Source organism: Acomys minous (genome assembly GCF_964271855.1).
Source record: "Acomys minous genome assembly, chromosome: 16".
In the NCBI taxonomy this organism is placed as follows: domain Eukaryota; kingdom Metazoa; phylum Chordata; class Mammalia; order Rodentia; family Muridae; genus Acomys; species Acomys minous.
The window spans coordinates 10208535-10226686 of record NC_140498.1 but is presented as its reverse complement, the minus strand read 5'-3'; the positions used below and the strand labels follow the sequence as shown (position 1 = coordinate 10226686).

The following is an 18152-nucleotide window of genomic DNA, read 5'->3' as shown; positions in this document are numbered from 1 at the left end:
GGCACGCACCCAGGAGACTTCAGCCTACGACAGGGACACTTGCACATTCATGCTCACTGCTGCCCTAACACAGCAGCCAGGAAACAGAAGACAGAGGCAGCCTAGATGTCCACCGACGGATGCCTAGATCACAACAATGTGGTGCACACACACTGGAAATCTGCTCAGCTGCAGAGAAAACAGAAAATCTCAGGAAAACGGATGGAGCTGGAAAGTAGTATATTAAACTAGGTGGTCCAGGCTCAGAAAGAAAAAGCTTTGTGTCCTTTCCCATCTGTGGATTGTAGTGTGTAATGCATACATGTGTGCAAACGGGGGTACATGTGTGCAAACAAGGGGAAATGTGGCTAAAACTAAAGCACTAGAAAAGAGACTGAGAGGTTCTGAGGAAGAGGGGGAGGTTGAGTGCAAAGAACACGTGATATGAAAGCAGAAAGTGGGGGTTGGAGGAGGGGGAGGGGGAGGGGGGAGATAAAGGGGGAGGGGGGAGATAAAGGGGGAGGAGAATTATCTATAATGCACTTTATTCAACAAGGCCACTACGATGCCTAGCTATTTGTATTCTGATTTAAAAAAATAATTAAATTTTAGAAATGTTTTTTAAACATACAAAAGCATGGCTAGGTGCCATGAAGCATACCTTTAATCCCAGTGCTCTAGAGGCAGAGGGAGGCAGATCTCTGTGAGTTCGAGGCCAGCCTGGTCTACAAAGTGAGTCCAGGACAGCCAAGGCTACACAGAGAAACCCTGTTTCAAAAAAAACAAAAACCATACAAAACAAAACAAAAATCTGGCTTCATCTGGATCCATCTGGCTCTCATCCCACAGCTGAGGTTCTCGGTTGCTGTCCCCCAGTGTTTGGAGATTACTGGTTCTCTCTGGTTCCCAGTGGAGGACTCTGGTTCCAGATGCATAGCTGCATTTCCCCATGTTGTAATTCATCCTCAAAATACTCACAAAACCACTGTCTGCACTCACGTCATAACCCTTAACAACCTCGCAGAAGAGATTTAGTTGTGATTCCTGTGGACCACGAACTACATATAGCTCAGGTGGTACCCAATGTTTAAAGCAGAACAGGGGCCTTACAAGTGAGGTTTTGATAGGTGAATAGGAGTTTGCCGGGAGCAGGAGGAGGGCGAGGGGTGGCAGATAGGAAAGGCTGGTGTGCTCACCACAGTGGTTGGAGCCGAGGTTTGCTTGCAGTGTACCGACTAAGACGGTGCTGTGTGGAGTGAGTGAAAAGGAGATGCTGGAAAGTTCTTGAACATGGGCTGGGATTTGGGGTTGATGTGGCAGGTACTTAGGAATCTCTAGAAGTTGTCAACAGTGTCCTGGGAGATTTCTTTCCCCCCAGCTTGACACAAGCCAAGGTCATCTGGGAAGAGGCAAGGTCAGCTGAGAATTGGCCGGTAGGAGCATTTTCTTGATTAAGGATTGGTGGGTAGTTCTACCCCTGGGCAGGTAGTCCTAGGTGTGTAAGAAAGCAGGCTGAGCAAGCCATGGGGAGCAAGCCAGTAAGCAGTGCTCCTCCATGGCCTCGCTCCAGGTCCTGCCTCCAGGTTCCTGCCTTGGCTTCCCTGATAGACGGTAACCTGTAAGCCAAAGAAACCCTTTCCTCCCAGGCGGCTTTGGGTCATGGTGTTATCATAGCAATAGAGACCCTATATAAGACAAATAAGAAATGTCAGTGCTGTGACACAGAGGCCAAGCATGAGAGGGCTCTGCACCATCTGTAGTAGGGACATGGGACTCCCCCACAGCTAAAGTCCCTGAGCTGTGACATGGGTGATGTCTCCGTTTCCTGTTTCTCCCCCATCAAGGGCAGTTTCCGGCTCCAGCTTCAAAAGAACAAACACTCAAAACAAAGGAAGTGGTCCTCAACTGCAGGAAGCAGGAAGCTGTAGCTGCTGAGTCCTAGGCTGAAGCCCGGGGACAGTGGGATGGAGTCCGTGGCCCTGTATAGCTTCCAGGCCACTGAGAGTGACGAGCTGGCCTTCAACAAGGGGGACACACTCAAGGTACGGAGGGTTGGAGCTGGGCAGAGGGTGCCAACAGGGGTGGTGGGGTTGGAAGCAGGCTCCAGCACAGTCCTGGTTGTCTAAGCTGTGAGGGACAGGCTCAGTTTAGCCACCTGTGCTCGCCTCGGTTCCCCCATCTAGGAAATGGGATAGTATTTATCAGTAATCCTTCCTTGGGGCCATTGTGAGAGTTTGAGGTAGTTGCCACGGTGCCTGGTAGGGGTTGCTTCAATCTCACAGGTTTTTAGCTTTATTATTATTTTTTCAAACAAAAAAATTTAAAAGACAAGTTTTGAGATTACTAATAGAATAGAAATTGGAGAGAGAGAGAGAGAGAGAGAGAGAGAGAGAGAGAGAGAGAGAGAGAGAATGCGTGTGTGAAAGAAATGGTCTAGAGTAAGCAGACACCTTAACCTAATTGGGCTAAAATAGCTAGGATTTAAGTGTCCAGCAGTAATGAGGGGAAAGAGGAAATAGAATTGACAGTCTTTATTTGCTCTCCTCTGGGCTCCTCCAAATCAAAATGGTGGCCTTCTAAGTTGCTGGACAGATGAGTTTGTGAGGTCTCTAGTGGGAATGCCCTTACTTAGAAGTTTGCATAGGACAGGAGAGCCCAGGGGCCATGGCCAAGGTTTGGGGAGTGGTCATGCCGGATCCTGGACAGTGGACCGCTAATAGCCCATCCTGTGCCCTCCATTGCCACTGGAGCAACAGGCACAGGGCCGGGTGGCTTCCACCCTGAGCCCTAGCCCCAAGATTCAAGCACAGAGACAGACTCCTTAAAGGCACCCTGTGAATGGGTCTCAGGCTCAGTGTGGAGTTCTTGGGTGTGGAAGACCAGTGACTCGCTGCGATGAGCGAGGTGTCTGTATGTGCGGCAGCGTAGCATGCACCAGCCTCTGTTGCTTCAACTCGTGGGCCTTTCTTTGTTCAGTCCTTTGGGTGCCTAAAGCTCTAAGCTGGAGTTCAAAGGTTGGTGTGGGTCTAAAGAAGCCTCATACCTTTGTGTGTCCCTTCTTCCAGCCAAGATGTTGGCACTTGTACCTACCTAAGCTGTTGGCTCTGGGTCCTGTGCACACTCAACCACTTTGGCCTGGGAAGGGCCTCGGGTGGGAGACTCTGTGGGGATCCGAATTTAGCTCACAGGCCTCAGCTGCTCTGGAGACTAGCCTGGGCTACATCCTCACACGCACTTAGACTGGAGGGTAGCTGGGCCTCAGATAGTAGGAATGTTGTGTAGAAGATTTTGGCCCTGGTTCAAAGGGACCAGTAAGGTCCCTGGGATAACTGGTATGAAGCCTCCTTCTTCATAGACTCCCAAGGCAAACAGGGAACCAGTAGCTAAGAGTCTACTGAGAGAGGTGAGGGGGTCCATCTACCCATCAGAAGCCCATGAGAGTGGGGGCCTGGAAGCACCAGGTGGGAGCAGTTTACACGGTCGGCTTTCAGCGAGGGGGTGGGAGGAAGGCACCAGAGGCTCACGTCAAGCTCAGAGAACGATGGTTAAGGAGTTGGCAGACCTTGACAAGCACTAGGTTACTTAGCCAAGCTTCGTGCAAGGGCACAGCCAGGGAGGTGGGAGGCTGGGCCTTGAGAGGGCTACTGTAGATGGGGAAGTGGGAGCAACTTCTCAAAAGATGTTGGAAACCTGGGCACTGAAAGAACTGGCACTTACAAAGAGCCTAGAGGAAGAGGGAGCACCCAGCCCAGAAGCGGATCTCCCAAAGGCCCTGAGGCAGCAGGATCTTGACCTGTTTGAGGGGTTTGGCAAAAGTTGAGAGGGAAGGGAAGAGTCCGGGCCTGCTGGGTGAACAGAAGAGACACAAAGGTAGCTCAGACTAAGAAAAACGTCTTGGCCAAAATGACAATAATATGTAAAGAGCTTGTTTTGTCTGGGTTTTCAAAACAGGGTGTCTCTGTGTAGCCTTTGCTGTCCTAACACTCACCATGCAGACCAGGCTGGCCTCAAACTCACAGAGATCTGCCTGACTCTGCCTCCCACGTGCTAGGTTTAAAGGCGCGCCACCATGCCTAAAATTATACATATGTATATGTATATGTATGGCTTTGTTTTTTTGGTGTGTGTGTGTGTGTGTGTGTGTTTTGAGACAGAGTTTTTCTGTGTAGCCTTGGCTACATAGAACTCACTTTGTGGAAAAACAGACAAGGAACATAGCAGAAACTTACCAGAGAAACACTGTGAGCAGGCAGGTGCTCGGATGCATCAGTGACAGACACTGTGTGACTGGTGCCCACTCTGCATAACTTCACTGTATTTTTTTTTCTTTTTTCCAAGACAGGGTTTCTTTATGTTGCCTTGGCTGGCCTGGAATCACTTTGTAGACCAGGCTGGCCTCGAACTCACAAAGATCCTCCTGCCTCTGCCTCCCGAGTGCTGGGATTACAGGCGTGCACTTCTTTGTATTTTATTTTAATTAATACGTGGTTTTTCAAGACAGGGTTTCTTTGTGTAGCCTTGGCTCTCCTGGACTCGCTTTGTGATTTGTTATTTTGAGACAGACTCTCACTGTGTAGCCCTGGCTGGCTTGGAACACACAGAGATCTGCCTTCCTCTGCCTCTCCCTCCTGAGTGCTGTACCTAAACATGTTTACCACCATGCCCAGCTCCACTTTACTTTAAAAACAACTTGCTTTTGAAAAAGGCAACAAAACAAACGAAACCCCCAAGGTTGCTGAGAGCATGGAGAGGTGTCTAACTCCTCGTGGGGTGGCACGTGTGTGAGGTGACATGATCCCCTAGAGCAGAGGTCCTCAACCTTCCTAAGGCTGCACCCCTTTGATGCAGTTCCTCATGTTGTGGTAACCCCTCCAACAGAAGAGGATTTTCTCTCTTTCTTTCTTTCTTTCTTCCTTTCCTTTTTTTCTTTTTAAGACAGGGTTTCTCTGTGTAGCCTTGGCTGTCCTAGGCTTGCTTTGTAGACCAGGCTGGCCTCGAACTCACAGCAATCCACTTGCTTCTGCCTCTCAAATGCTGGGATTAAAGGCGTGCGCCACCACGCCTGGCATTATAATATAATTTTCATTGCTACTTCATAATTGCAATTTTGCTACTGTTGTAATGTTAGTACCTGTGTTTTCTGGTGGTCTTAGGTGACTCTGTAAAAGGGTCATTTGACCCCCAAAGGAGTCAAGACCCACAGGTTGAGAACCACCAATCTAGATGGATATCTTGGAAACATATAAAAAGCTTTAACATTTTGCACCAAGAGCTGGTGGTGGTGGTGGCACACGCCTTTACTCCCAGCACTTGAGAGGCAGAGGCAAGCGGATTTCTGTGAGTTTGAGTCCAGCCTGGTCTACAAAGCAAGTTCCATGATAGCCAGGGCTACACATAGAGAAACTATGTCTTGAAATACAAAAGGGGGCTGGAGAGATGGCTCAGAGGTTAAGGGCACTGATTGCTCTTCCAGAGGTCCTGAGTTCAATTCCCAGCAACTACATGGTGGCTCACAACCATCTATGGTGATATTTGGTGCTCTCTTCTGACACATAGGCATACATACAGGCAAAAACAGTGTATAGCTAATTAGTAAATAAATCTTAAAAAGGAAACAAAAGAAAGACTTTTTTTTTTTGCACTAGGCCTGGTGGCGTGTCTCTGTCATCTCAAATTCCTGATGTTGAACCTGGAGTATTGCTTGAGCCTTGGAGTGTGCTTGGACAGCATTGGAGATCCTGTCTCAAACCGAATAAATGAAAAATAAAACAAGCTGTCCTATGGCTCAGAAACACTCTTTATAACCAAACAGATACTTTTCTTCCACCAGCCAGGACTCTGGAACATCTGGCAGGTCCTAGGTCCCATTCTAGACTTTAGCTAATTATCACCAAGCAACCAGGCCGACCCGATTGCTGCTCCAGGCAGCTGCGGCGCCTGGTGGTGGACACAGCACAAATTAGATACAGAAGTGAACCTGAGTGGGTATGCGGCACAGCCAGCGATCCCAGCACTCAGGAGGATGTAGCTCTACCACTCCGTGGAAGAAATCAGCACCAGCTGGGTCGGGGTGGGGTGAAAGCCAATCCTCCCCATCCCAGAGCACCTGAAATCACTGAGGGCGCAGAGCTGTTGGGAATGTCCACATACAAAGCCACGTTCTCTTTTGTTTATTTGCATGTTTTCTTCCCTTTCGTAAAAGTACACTTATTTGTTTATTGTATGGGGCTGTGGGTGGAGGGTGGGGGTGGGGGTTTGGGTGCCACTGTGCTCGTGGAGAGGTCAAAGGACAACTTGTAGAAGTTGGTTCTCTCCTGCCACCATGTGGGTTCCAGGATTGAACCCAGGCTATCAAGCTTGGCAGCAAGTGCCTTTATCTGCTGAGCCATCTCCCTGGACCTCTTTCTTGTTTTTTTTGTTTTGTTTTGTTTTGTTTTGCTTTTCAAGACAGGGTTTCTCTGTGTAGCCTTGGCTGTCCTGGACTAGCTTTGTAGACCAGGCTGGTCTCGAACTCACAGCGATTGCCTGCCTCTGCCTCCCGAGGGCTGGGACTAAAGGCGTGCGCCACCACGCCCGGCTTATTCAGTATCTTCATTCTGAGATTTTTGACATCACACTGAATTTGAGCCCAGGGTGCTTCCCCACCTCACTGTAGTCTCTCCCTGTTGTCTGTACCTTAGAAACATTGCAGCCATATGTGCCACAAACCCCACTTCCTGGTCAGGGCTACAATGTGTGCTAGTGTCAAGCTCCTCCCCTGTTGGGCTCCAGTGGGTGTCACCATGTCACACCAAGTGGTGCCAGCTTGCAGGTGGGGACTCAACTTCCTCTCCAGGTGCTGCTCAGAAAAATCTAGGTAGAAATCCCGTGGCTTTCTCGGGACATGTGACCCTGAGTGACTCTGACCAGGAATTGAAGGCCCTCTTTGGCAGTCAGGTGCTTCTAAGTAGACAGCACCTTACCATGTTAGCTACAGAAAGAGCTTGCTGCTGCTGCTGCTGCTGCTGCTGCTGCTGCTGCTGCTGCTGCTTTCCCTCTCTGTCCCCCCCTCCCCTCCCCTCCGCACTCCCCCACTCCCACCCTCCCCTCCTCCATCTCTCTCTTTTTTGGAGAAACCATGTAGGCAGCAGGTAGAGCCATTTTCAATTAGTGTGAAACTATGTAGCCCAAACAGACCTGGAACTCCAAAATTCCCCTGCCTCAACCTTCTAAGTGCTGGGGTGACAGGCGTGGGGTGCCAAGCTAGCTGGTTCTTTCTTGTAAACTGGGGCATCTCCAGAGAGCCTTTCTTGACCACTCTGTGTGCCCTGTGGCAGCTTCTTGTCCGGGCAGTGGTTCTCACGGGACCCCCTCACTGCTCGACACAGCTGTTTCTTTGTCTCTTGGCTTCTTCAAGGCATTCCTTTGGCACAGGCTCCTGTCACTCACTGCACCCCCAGGACTCTTTTTACTGGCTGCACCCAGTAGGTGCTTAGTAAAGATCTGTCAGTGACTGCATTTGGGTAAAGTAGGAAGGCAGGCAGTGGGTGGGGCCAGAGGTGGGGCAGGCAAGCTCTGAGCCTGACATGGGACACAGCGCTACCCTAAAGTGTGTTCTCTAGGAGTTTCCACAGCTCTGAAGGTCCAGCGATCCACCAACAATAAGAATTCGGGCCAGGCATGGTGGCGCTCGCCTTTAATCCCAGCCCTCGGGAGGCAGAGGCAGGCGGATCGCTGTGAGTTCGAGGCCAGCCTGGTCTACAAAGTGAGTCTAGGACAGCCAAAGTTACACAGTGAAACCCTGTCTTGAAAAACCAGGAAAAAAAAAAAAGGATTCAGCAAAGTAAGCATAGAAATATGCCTGAACTTTACAAAGAGTGGCTGGAAGCAGGGCAGCACGTGGCAGGGGTTAAGGGCACAGTGGCCACAGGGGCATGAGACATTGCATGGTTGGCCAAGCTGTGCCATTGAACAGACAAGGACGTTGGAGCCACATCTCTAGAGACAGTAGAAGTAGCCAGAGTTCAAGACCACTGGCGAAGATTTCTTTCTCAAGCTGTGGTCACACTGGGGAAACTTTGTTTCATTTCGAGTGAAAGTGGTCCTGAGCCGGCTACCCACCTTCCCTCTGTCCAGTGCTGCTGACCTTTTTCAGCCCAGGAAGGAAGGAAGCAAGCAAGCAAGGAAGGGCTCAGCCTGGCTTCAGTGCCTCCCGGGGTGGCGGCGGGGGTGGCGGTGGGGGTCTCAGGACTGGGCTGAGGCACAAGCCCAGCCTTTCGGCCACTTCTCATGTTGTGGCTCTAAGGCATGTCAATTTCCCTACTTCTATCATCCTGATGTAGGGGGAGCCAGCTCCACAGCCTGCTGCTAACCAGTGAAGGCCCTCACTCAGTCTTGGTGCCAGGGACAAAGCAGGAGCAGAGGCCAGTGAAAGCCAGTGGACCAAGGCGCCTAAGAGCAGCATTGCCAGAGCTCTATACCAACTGTAGGGGCTGCCTTTGCTGTGCTGCGCAGGCCAGCTTCACTCCTTCTCTGAGCCTATCTGTGAGGCGGCACATGGTGCTGTCAGCTCCTTCAGGTTGCTTGAGAATTGGAGTGATGTAGGACAAGTGTACCCATGGGGTGGAGGCTGCTGCGTAGACTGTCCCCTCCCTAAGCTTGCTTCCCGTCCTTCAGTGGTTCCCCCAGGGACTCTCTACCCAGTTCTCGCTAGTCCACTTGGGGTGACACATGCAAGCATGGAGGGTGTCTGTGACGCTCAAGCATCTGGGCCAGAATCTGGGAACTGGCTTCATCCGAACACATGTTGTGTTGCTTATTCCCCTATACCTGAATTCCCCCTTTCCTGATTATTACTGTCACCCCAAACACTAAATATATGTAACCCAAAGTAGTTACCTGTTGGGGCTCTTTGACCCATCTCGGGACCTCCAACTTCAAGTCACATCTCAGGGGCCATTGGTTAGCTGCTCTGGGTTCCTGCAAACACAGCTGCTCAGTTAAGGGCCAAGGGGCACAGCTGGGCATAGTGGCACACACCTTTAATCCCATCACTAGGGAGGCAGAGGCAGGAAGATCTCTGTGAGTTCGAGGCCAACCTGGTCTACAAAGTGAGTCCAGGACAGCCAGGGCTATACAGAGAAAGCCTGTCTCAAAAAAAAAAAAACCAGGAAAAAATGAAAAGAGTCAAGGAGCACAAGTCTGCTCTGCTCCCTTTTCCTGGGGACCCTGGGGTGCCCTGGGGGTCTGGACAGGAGAGCATAGGGATTGAAGTGCCCATGCCCTAACCCCAAACCTGCCTGGGTTCAGCCGACTCACCAGGAATCACAGGCTTCCTGTAGATGTCCATCTGCCACTAGGCAGGCGTGGCCTGCGAGAGGCAACAGGTCCTCATGCATGGCTCTGCCCTCGGTGAAAGGCCTGGGAGCTGCTGCAGGCAGCGGGAACTCGGCAGGTGCCTAAGCGGTCATGTTGCCTCTGCCTACAGATCCTGAACATGGAAGATGACCAGAACTGGTACAAGGCCGAGCTCCGAGGAGCCGAGGGTTTCGTTCCCAAGAACTACATCCGTGTGAAGCCACACCCGTGAGTACCCCATCTACCCAGAGGCTGTGCAACCCCACCTTGCCTTCCCAGAGACAAGCTGCTTGGGATAGCCCCGGGTATAAGATACCCCAAGGACTGGTCTGGGACTTGGGTAGACTAGCAGTACAGTTTGGCCTAGATGTCTTGGGCCTGGGACCTAGGTTAGGTTCTTAGCAAATGGCATTCGGTACTGTTTTCAGAATGTCTGGGCAACTAAACAGTCCTTGAACACCTGCTGGATATGCCTCAAAAGGCATCTGGGACATTGGTCTGGTTCCAGGGAGCCAGATACAGAGACAGGGGGATCAGACCAGTGGGACACACAGGACACAGAAAGTATATGTGCAATGGTGAGCCGCATCAGGGTGTCTCTCAGAAGGGGTGGCAATGGGTGAGATGCTGAGGCATGTATAGGAGTTGGCTGTATAGACACAGGCAGTGGCTTTTGGTGTTTTCAGGGGAAGGTGGAAATCAGGTAGGAGCCAGAATGAGCCAATGAGAGCAATGAGCCCAACATTTAGTACAGGGGACAGTCAGGAAGGGCCTTGGGTGCTGAGCCAAGGGAGCAGGGAGCCATGGGGGTGCTGGGCCAGGGGTGGAGCTCAGTCAGGAGGTGGGCGCTGTGCCTGTGCTGTGTGGCTGGGTGGAAGGAAGGAGGTACAGGGCGGAGCCCGAAGGGTATTTCCTCTTTGTCTTTTTCTGTTTTCTTTCCCCCAAAGCTGCCACCACCCCGCTGCCGTCTCTGGCTTCCTGTTCTGGGTCCCCATCCCCAACCACACTGCTGTCTTTTCTGCCAGGCACACCTCACCTAGAGACCAGAGAAGGACACAGGGGAAGAGAGAAAAGCAGAGCAGGCAGCCAGGGGAGGTCTGGGGGCATTCATGAGCTAAGGCTGCGGTCACCTGGGTGGCCTCAGGGCGAGCTTAAGGCAGAGGTTGGAGGGTTGCAGAGTCTGAACTGATGAACAGTCCTGACCCACAGCAGGGAGGAGGGGGATTGCAAGGGCTGCAGTTCTGGGTCAGGTTGCCATGGAGACCTTAAGGAAGGTGGGTCCAGCAGGGTATTCAGAATCAAGTTATCCAAGTCCATGGTGCCTTGAGGGTGGGGAGGGGGGCAGGCAGCCCTGTGATCAGGTGCTAGCCAGATCCTAAGGGGCCTGCTGAGTAGCTGTCCCAGTTTGGTAAGCTTAGGCCTTGCCCTGGCCCAAAACATCTGACCGGGTGAAGGCTCTAAGTGAGGAGAGAGAGGGGGCTGTAACCCTAGAAGGCTTCTGCCTACATCAGGCCCACTCTTTCCCTGAGTCTCAGGGTGTCCTCTGCATCTGGACCCAGAGATGCAGACCCTGTACTCTTGATGGAGTTGAAGGGTCATGAGGTGACTGTAGGGCCAGGGAGGGCTCAGGAAGAGCATAGGTCTGTGGGCCTGCAGGTTAGAACAGATGTTTGCCGGGGCTGCGTGGGAGGAGGGGGGATGAAGCAAGTTATCACGGTGGTGGGGACAAACACCTCCAGGTTTCCGTGTTCCTACAGCTGCCCAGCAGCCCGCCTAGGTAGGAACAATTAACACCATTTTATAGGCCGGGCTGATAGGAACCTTTAATCCCAGCGCTTGGGAGGCAGAGGCAGAGGTAGACAGATCTCTGTGAGTTCAAGGCCAGCCTGGTCTACAGAGCAGGCTCCAGGACTGCCAAGGCTACAGAGAGACCCTGTTTCAAAAAAAACCAAAAAATTAATTTATCTTATAGCCCAGCAGCGGCAGAGGAGAGAGAGAGAGAGAGAGAGAGAGAGAGAGAGAGAGAGAGAGAGAGAGAGAGAGAGAGAGATCAGGTGGCTTGTGCAGGATCATTTAGCCTGCAAGACGTAGGCTGGGATTGCAGCGAGGTGGTGAAGGCGGCAGAGAGGGACAGGAAACCTGTGAGAGCATCTGTGTGTGTGTGGGTGGGGGTGAACCTCAGACTTGTTATGCAGCCTCTAGGGAGACCTCAGGCCCCCCTGGGTTTCAGTTTCCACCCCAGTATTAGAAGTGACATAATGCAGTCAAAGATGGAATGGAGTGTCCTTCAAGCATGCGAACTCCTTCTTCCTTAACTCACGGAAAATAGATCTAGCCTCATGACCCTGTCATCAGTGGTCCCACCTCAGCTGCTCAGTCCCCAAGGCTGTCTTCTGTACATGCTGGGATGCTGAAGAAGTTGGCTCTAACCCCAGTAAAGGAATGGACCTGCTAGCTAGGCGAGGGCAGGCAGGCTGCGAGCAGAAACTTTCTTCTTCCATGTCCTTTATATAGGCTTCCAGCTGGAGGCGTAGCTGGGATTAGAGGTCGGTTTTCCCTGCTCAAGAGGTCTGGATTGGAGGTGTGTCTTCCTCCTTCAGGGATCAGAAGCAAGGGTAGATCTTTTGACTTCAGTTTGAGCTAAAATCTCTCACAGGTGTGCCCTGTGTTTTGGGGTTTTAGTTCATTCCAGATGTAGTCAAGTTGACAACCAAGAATAGTTATCACAGAGACCAAGTTCCAACATGTGGATTTTGAAGCCGCGTCCAGGCACGGCAGGCGGTTTCCTATTGCTGGGGACCCCTACCTCTCAGGGAACCCCCTCTAGGGCTAGCACTGTAGCCTACGACTCAGTAAAATGCCCTGGAGTCAGTGAGCTGAGATCCACAGGCTTGCAGCAAGGACCCCAGGAGCGATTGCTCCCACTTCATTGAAGACTTAGCAGGTGCACTCTGTACCAAGTCTGCTCCTACCTGGGAGGGCCACCGGGAACTGAGGCCACTATTTCTGATGTCATCCATATCTATATGTAGTGCTGAAGACAAACATGGAGCCTCACACACTAGGGCAGTGCTCTACCACTGAGCCACGTCCTAGCACAACTTTACATTTTCTAGCTTTTTTTTTTTAAATAAAGATTTATTTATTATGTATAGAATGCTCTCCTTGCATTAGGTCTGCAGGCCAGAAGAGGGCACCAGATCTCATTATAGATGGCTGTGAACCAACATGTGGTTGCTGGGAATTGAACTCAGAACTTCTGGAAGAGCAGACAGTGCCCTTAAGCACTGAGTCATCTTTCCAGCCCCACTTTCTAGCTTTTGAAAATCTGTCCTGGGCCAGTGAGATGGCTCAGTGGTTAAAGGCATTTTCTGCCAATGCTAATGATCTGAGTTCAGGCCCCAGGACTCAAATGGTGGAAGGGGCGAACTGACAGATTGTCCTCTGGGCTACATATTTGTGGTATGGACATTCCCGCACATGTATGTGCCCACACTGAAATAAACAAATCATTTTAATGTTAAAAAATATCAAGGCTAGCTGCGTGGTTAATAGTGTATACTGCTCTTGCCGGCGGCCTGTGTTTGGTTCTTAGCACCCACACCAGGCAGCTCACAATCACCTGTAACTCCAGCTCCTGGGGAATTGACACCCTCTTCTGGATTCACATGCACATCTCCTCCCCTGTCCCCCATATATACGCTACATATAATTTAAAAAATAACCCTTAGGGGCTGGAGAGATGGCTCAGAGGTTAAGAGCACTGTCCATTCTTCCAAAGGTCCAGAGTTCAATTCCCAGCAACCACATGGTGGCTCACAACCATCTATAATGAGATCTGGTGCCCTCTTCTGGACCACAGTCACACATGGGGGCAGAATACTCTGTAAATAGCAGAACATTCTTTAAAAGAGAAAAGAAAGAGCCGGGCCTGGTGGCGCACGCCTTTAAATCCCAGCACTCGGGAGGCAGGGGAAGGCGGGTCGCTGTGAGTTTGAGGCCAGCCTAGATTACGAAGGTAGTCTAGGGCAGGCAAGGCTATACAGAGAAACCCTGTCTCGAAAACAAGCAAACAAACAAACAAACAAAACAAAAAAAGAAAAGAAAACCTTAGGAAAAAAAAAGAATATTCTCCCTCTACAAGTCAGACTGAGGCGTGCCAGCTGGGGTGGAGCACTGGAGGCTGGTTTGTCTGTCTCAGGTATGGGTTTGTCTGGCCTGGTTCGAAACAACAAGGACAGGTTGCTTCAGATCTGTGTGACCTTGATTTTCTTTCCCATTTCTCAGTTCCCCCATGTGTAAAATGGGCACAACGTCACCAGGGGATGAGGGCCAGCCCTGCCACCTAGGCTAAGCGAGGCCTGCAGACACTGTGTCCTCTCCCCACAGGTGGTACTCGGGCAGGATTTCTCGGCAGCTGGCTGAAGAAACTCTGATGAAACGCAACCACCTGGGAGCCTTCCTGATCCGGGAGAGTGAGAGCTCCCCTGGCGAGTTCTCTGTCTCTGTGAAGTGAGCTCCAAGGGGTCAGGATGGGTGGGCACAGGAGGCGGGGGGCAGGCTTGACAGGGCTGCTGGCTGGGTAAAGGGCGCAGAAGCAAGCAGCAGTCTGAGCCCTGAAAAGCACAGGGACAGGCTAAGACCGGGTGCAGCTTCAGGTGGCAGTCCAAGAGGGCCAGACTCCCTGATCAGCAAGCAAGCTGTGGAGGCTTCTTGGTTAGAGGCGGGAGCATGCCCAATGGGGCCCCGTGCTGGTACCCAGAAAATGCTGCTGACAAAGTCCTACTCGATAGCCAACATTGCCAAGAGGACAGACCTTGAGGCCAGGCACATCTAATTCTGATGCTGTCGCTTTGTGGCTGTGTGGCACAGGACTAGCTAGGTACTTAACCTTGCTGAGCCTGTTTCCTCTTAGGTAAAATAGGTCTTTGCACGGATGAGTCAGTTTACCTAGAGCAAGATGTTGTATTTACCCCAAAGGGAGGAACTCACAACTTATAGGACAGTGCCTGACAACAAAATCCAAAGCAGGGTTGGGGACGGGGGACCATGTGGCTTGTTAAGACGAGCACAGTAGCTCTTCAGTCAGGTATAGCAGACTAGGATTGAGGGCAGCAAGGCCCTACCCCCAGCCTCCACCTGGCAGGTTACTGGCTTCTAGGTAAGGCCAGGCTGTCTGGAAGCTAAAGAAACAACACTAAAGGGAACAAAAATGGCTGCACCGTGGAGACAGAAAACACATGCATCAGGAGGGTAGTCAGGAAAGGCTGCTGGGGGCTCTGAGCTGGGAGGAAATCTTCTGCCTGGTGCCCAGGGGAGACTTATAGGCAGAGGGCAGCCACAGTGCAAAGACCCCCCCCAAGGTGAGATGGCTTAGACGCCTTGTGCAAGAACCCCCAAAGCTGTGTGGTAGGGGCAGCAGGAACAAAGGACAGAGCCTGGTTCACCCTCAGGCGGGGGGGTGGGGGGGGGGGAGCACATGGCAAAGGGCCTGGTGCACAGCTTGGGTTTTTCTCTCAGAGCAAAAGGGAGCTATGAGAGGATTTGTGTAGGGAAGGGACGATGAGGTTCCATCTGTAGCAGCCCCCTCTGCCCCCCGCCCACGGCTGTGAGAAAGGAGGATTTTTAGGGGTGAGGTAACAGAAAGCAGACGGATAGGACTTAGGGTGCAAGTGAAGTAGAGTGGGCCTCTGTCTTAGCAGCCGCCCCAACTGTGCAGCAGCCACTGGCTGCTCCAGGAGCATGCCACACACCTTCTCCAGCTTTCTTGCCCACCTGGCACTGTTTGTTCAGGAGGGCCCTGAGCATCCTGTACATCCTTGCCCGTTGCCTCCCTACAGGCCACAGTAGGAAGTGGCTCCTAGTGATGACACCCACCATGCAGGGGCAAAAGCCAGAATGCATGATGGGGTACACATAGCCGCAGAAGGTCCACCATGAACTGGTGCAGAAAAAAGTCCAAAAACATGGGACACAGTCGGAGAGTGGAAAGGGTGTCAGAGCCAGGCCTTAAGCATGTGTGGAGCTTTGCTGGGGGCTGGGGGTTCCAGGCACAGGAAACAGCACATGTGACAATCCAGAGGTTGTACAGTGAGGTCTGTTTAAACGGTAGCAAGCCTGACTGGAAGGAGAGATGGCGTTGCTCTGGGGCAGTTTCTGTTTTGTTTTTGTGAGACAGGGTTTCTCTATGTAGCCTTCGCTCTCCTGGACTCACTTTGTAGACCAGGCTGGCCTCGAACTCACAGAGATCCTCCTGCCTCTGCCTCCTGAGAGCTGGGATTAAAGGAGTGCGCTACCACGCGTGGCAGGCAGGGCAGTTTTCAGTAGGAGAGTTTGGCCAGTGTGTGGGGCTCAAAGAAATCCTTGCACCCCCATCCCCTGCCCCCAACAAGTCCCTTTCCAAAGTGTCCTGGCCAAGCCTCCATGTTAACTAGACTTGCCCAGTGCTTCCCTAGTTTGGGGCTGAGATTTCACGTAGGGCCACCAGGTGGCTGTCTCCACCCTCGCTTCCACCTAGGTTGGGCCTGGAATCCTGAGGCAAGACTAACATGTAGTTAGGATCTTGGGAATGCCGGAGTGAGTCCCTCTGAAGGCTCCTAGCCCTGAAATCCAGACAAGTTATCCCAGAGGCCTCTGCTTCTCCATCCACAAAGCAGACATTGCTATGAACAGAGCTGTCCTCTGGATGCACACTATATAACTATGGCCCAAGGTGGACCTGGAGGGAACACCCTGCTCAGGGGCCACTTCTGGCCCTGTTGCTCTTGCCCAGGGCTCTCCAGAAGAGAAACTGGTTGAGGATACTGGGAACCCTGGTTTTCCCCTGGCTTGCGGGCTCTGATCCTCTCTTGGTGGTCATGTCCTCACCTGTGACCCTGAGGTCAACATGACAGTCTAGAGTATAGGGGTCCTCTACCCTCCCTGGCTTGGGTCTCCCCCAAGTTCATGCCAAGACACATAAAGCTGTCACAGGCAGCTTTATGGGCCTTGAGTACTGTGCAGTGCTGTAGCCACAGCTGGTTCATCGGGCAGGTTTCAGAGAGCTGACCCCCTTGAGCTCATTGGCTGGCACCTGTCTGCCTAACTTTCCCCACATACTCATGTCCAGGCCACTAGAGAATCTTGTGTCATGGCTGATGGGAGATAGTCCCCAATTAAGGCGTCTTGCTTCCTTTCTGGTCACGGGTGCTTTGGAGTTAGCGCATGCTTCTCAGACCACCAGACTGGTGCCACACTGAGTACCTACTGTGAACCAGGCCCTGTGGGTCACCACAAAATAGGACAAAGGCCCCCCCCCCTTGTCCCCCGAGTGCTGCTACAATGACGAAGAGCACATGGTTAGCAAGTAATGGCACCTGGGGAAAATGAGCCAGGCCCGTGCCTGCCCACCCCAGTGTGCAGGTAAAGAAACCAACACTGGGAGGGGTGAGAAACTTGCTTCTGAGCATTTCCTGGGACAAAGACCTGGCAGGGCACTGTCTCCCTAGAGCCCAGTCCTTTCAAGGTCATCTCTCCTCTCCCGGTGTGCTGCAGTGAGGGCTCTATTGTCCCTTGTTCACCAGTGGACAGAGCAGTGAGTGCCAGACCTAGCCCAGGTGAACCCCAGTTGGGAAGAAGGGACCATGGACTCCCATGCCTCCACCCCCCCACGCTGACCTTGGCTCCCCTCTTTGCTGCTGCTGCTACTGCGACGGGGCAGGAAAAACTTGCTGAGCGGGACTGGGCTGACTAAGACCTTGAGCTTTCTGAACTTGGGGACCAGACTCAGCATAGTCCTCCATGGGGGTTGGGGTCAGGGTCACAAAGTACTGCCCAACAAGGGGACTCAGGCAGTCACCTCCGCAGAGGTGGAGACAGGTAAAGACAGAGTGTGCCAGGGGCATACTGCAGACCCCTGGGAGTCCAGTCCGTGCTGCCTCTTCTCCAGAACCCAGCTCTGGGGCTCAGGGGCAGTGTGGTGTCCTGGTGAGCAGTGTGGGATGGTGACATAGAGGGACAAACCCCCCTCCCAGACAGCCTAGCCCTCTTCAGCTGGGAAACAGGAGCGGCTATAGGCAGGTGGCAGAAAGTACAGGACATGCCACAGACTGTCCGGACTGTTACCCTGCCCAGCCCTGAAGATTGCTCCACTAAGAGGTTGGAAAGTTCTAGAACTCTTGGCCCCGTGCCCTGTCCCCCAGTTCTCCCATGGGATCCAAGAACATTCCTCTGCAAAATTCTCCAAGCCTCCGGCTCTGAGCCACTTGTAAAGGAACGAGGACTTAGGAGTTGGGAGCCTGCCCCGCCCCCCACCCATCTTGCCTTATTGGGTCTCTGTACCTGGTCACTTTGCTGTTCACAATGACTCCTCCCTCAAGCAGCTACACCTGAGGCCAGAGAGGTAGACCCACTGCCCCACCCCCACCCGCAGCATCCACAGCTTAGTCACTGTGAACACTGTGCTGTCAGCTCTGGCAGAAGCCCCCTCTTGGGGAAACTGACACTTCCAAAGGTGCATAGCAGCATTGGAACTGCTGGTAGGGTAGGCTTGAGGCCAGGTCACCTGGTGGCCGCAGCCCCCATGGAAAAGCCCTCAGCAGAGCCTGTGGTGAGGGGCTCTGCGGGTGGCTCTGCAGTGAGGGCCGGGGACCTCAGGGCAGCTCCGTCTCTCCATTCTGGTGCCTGTATGTAAGCCTTTGTGAATTTTGTGAGCAGGCTGCAGAAGAATGCAGGGACCAAAGTTGACCCCTGACCCCTGAGGAAGAGTGTGAGATCATCAGTTCTCCAGAGGGGACAATTTGTCAGGGAGTTGAACGTGAGTAGGGAGGCAAGAATTCTTTCCTACTGAAAGGCCAAGA

The 18152-nt window shown here is 52.3% G+C and overlaps 1 protein-coding gene across 1 annotated transcript in view; it reads left to right on the top strand.

Annotated features, from left to right (window-relative positions):
* The window catches only part of LOC311585556 (GRB2-related adapter protein), a 57951-nt gene that overhangs the window by 35507 nt on the left and 4292 nt on the right, over window positions 1-18152 (top strand). The window contains exons 2-4 of the mRNA XM_084760928.1: window positions 1824-2021; window positions 9446-9543; window positions 13705-13827. Of these exons, the coding sequence (XP_084617054.1) occupies window positions 1944-2021; window positions 9446-9543; window positions 13705-13827 (299 nt within the window). The 5' untranslated portion in view covers window positions 1824-1943. The remainder of the gene's footprint in view (window positions 1-1823; window positions 2022-9445; window positions 9544-13704; window positions 13828-18152) is intronic.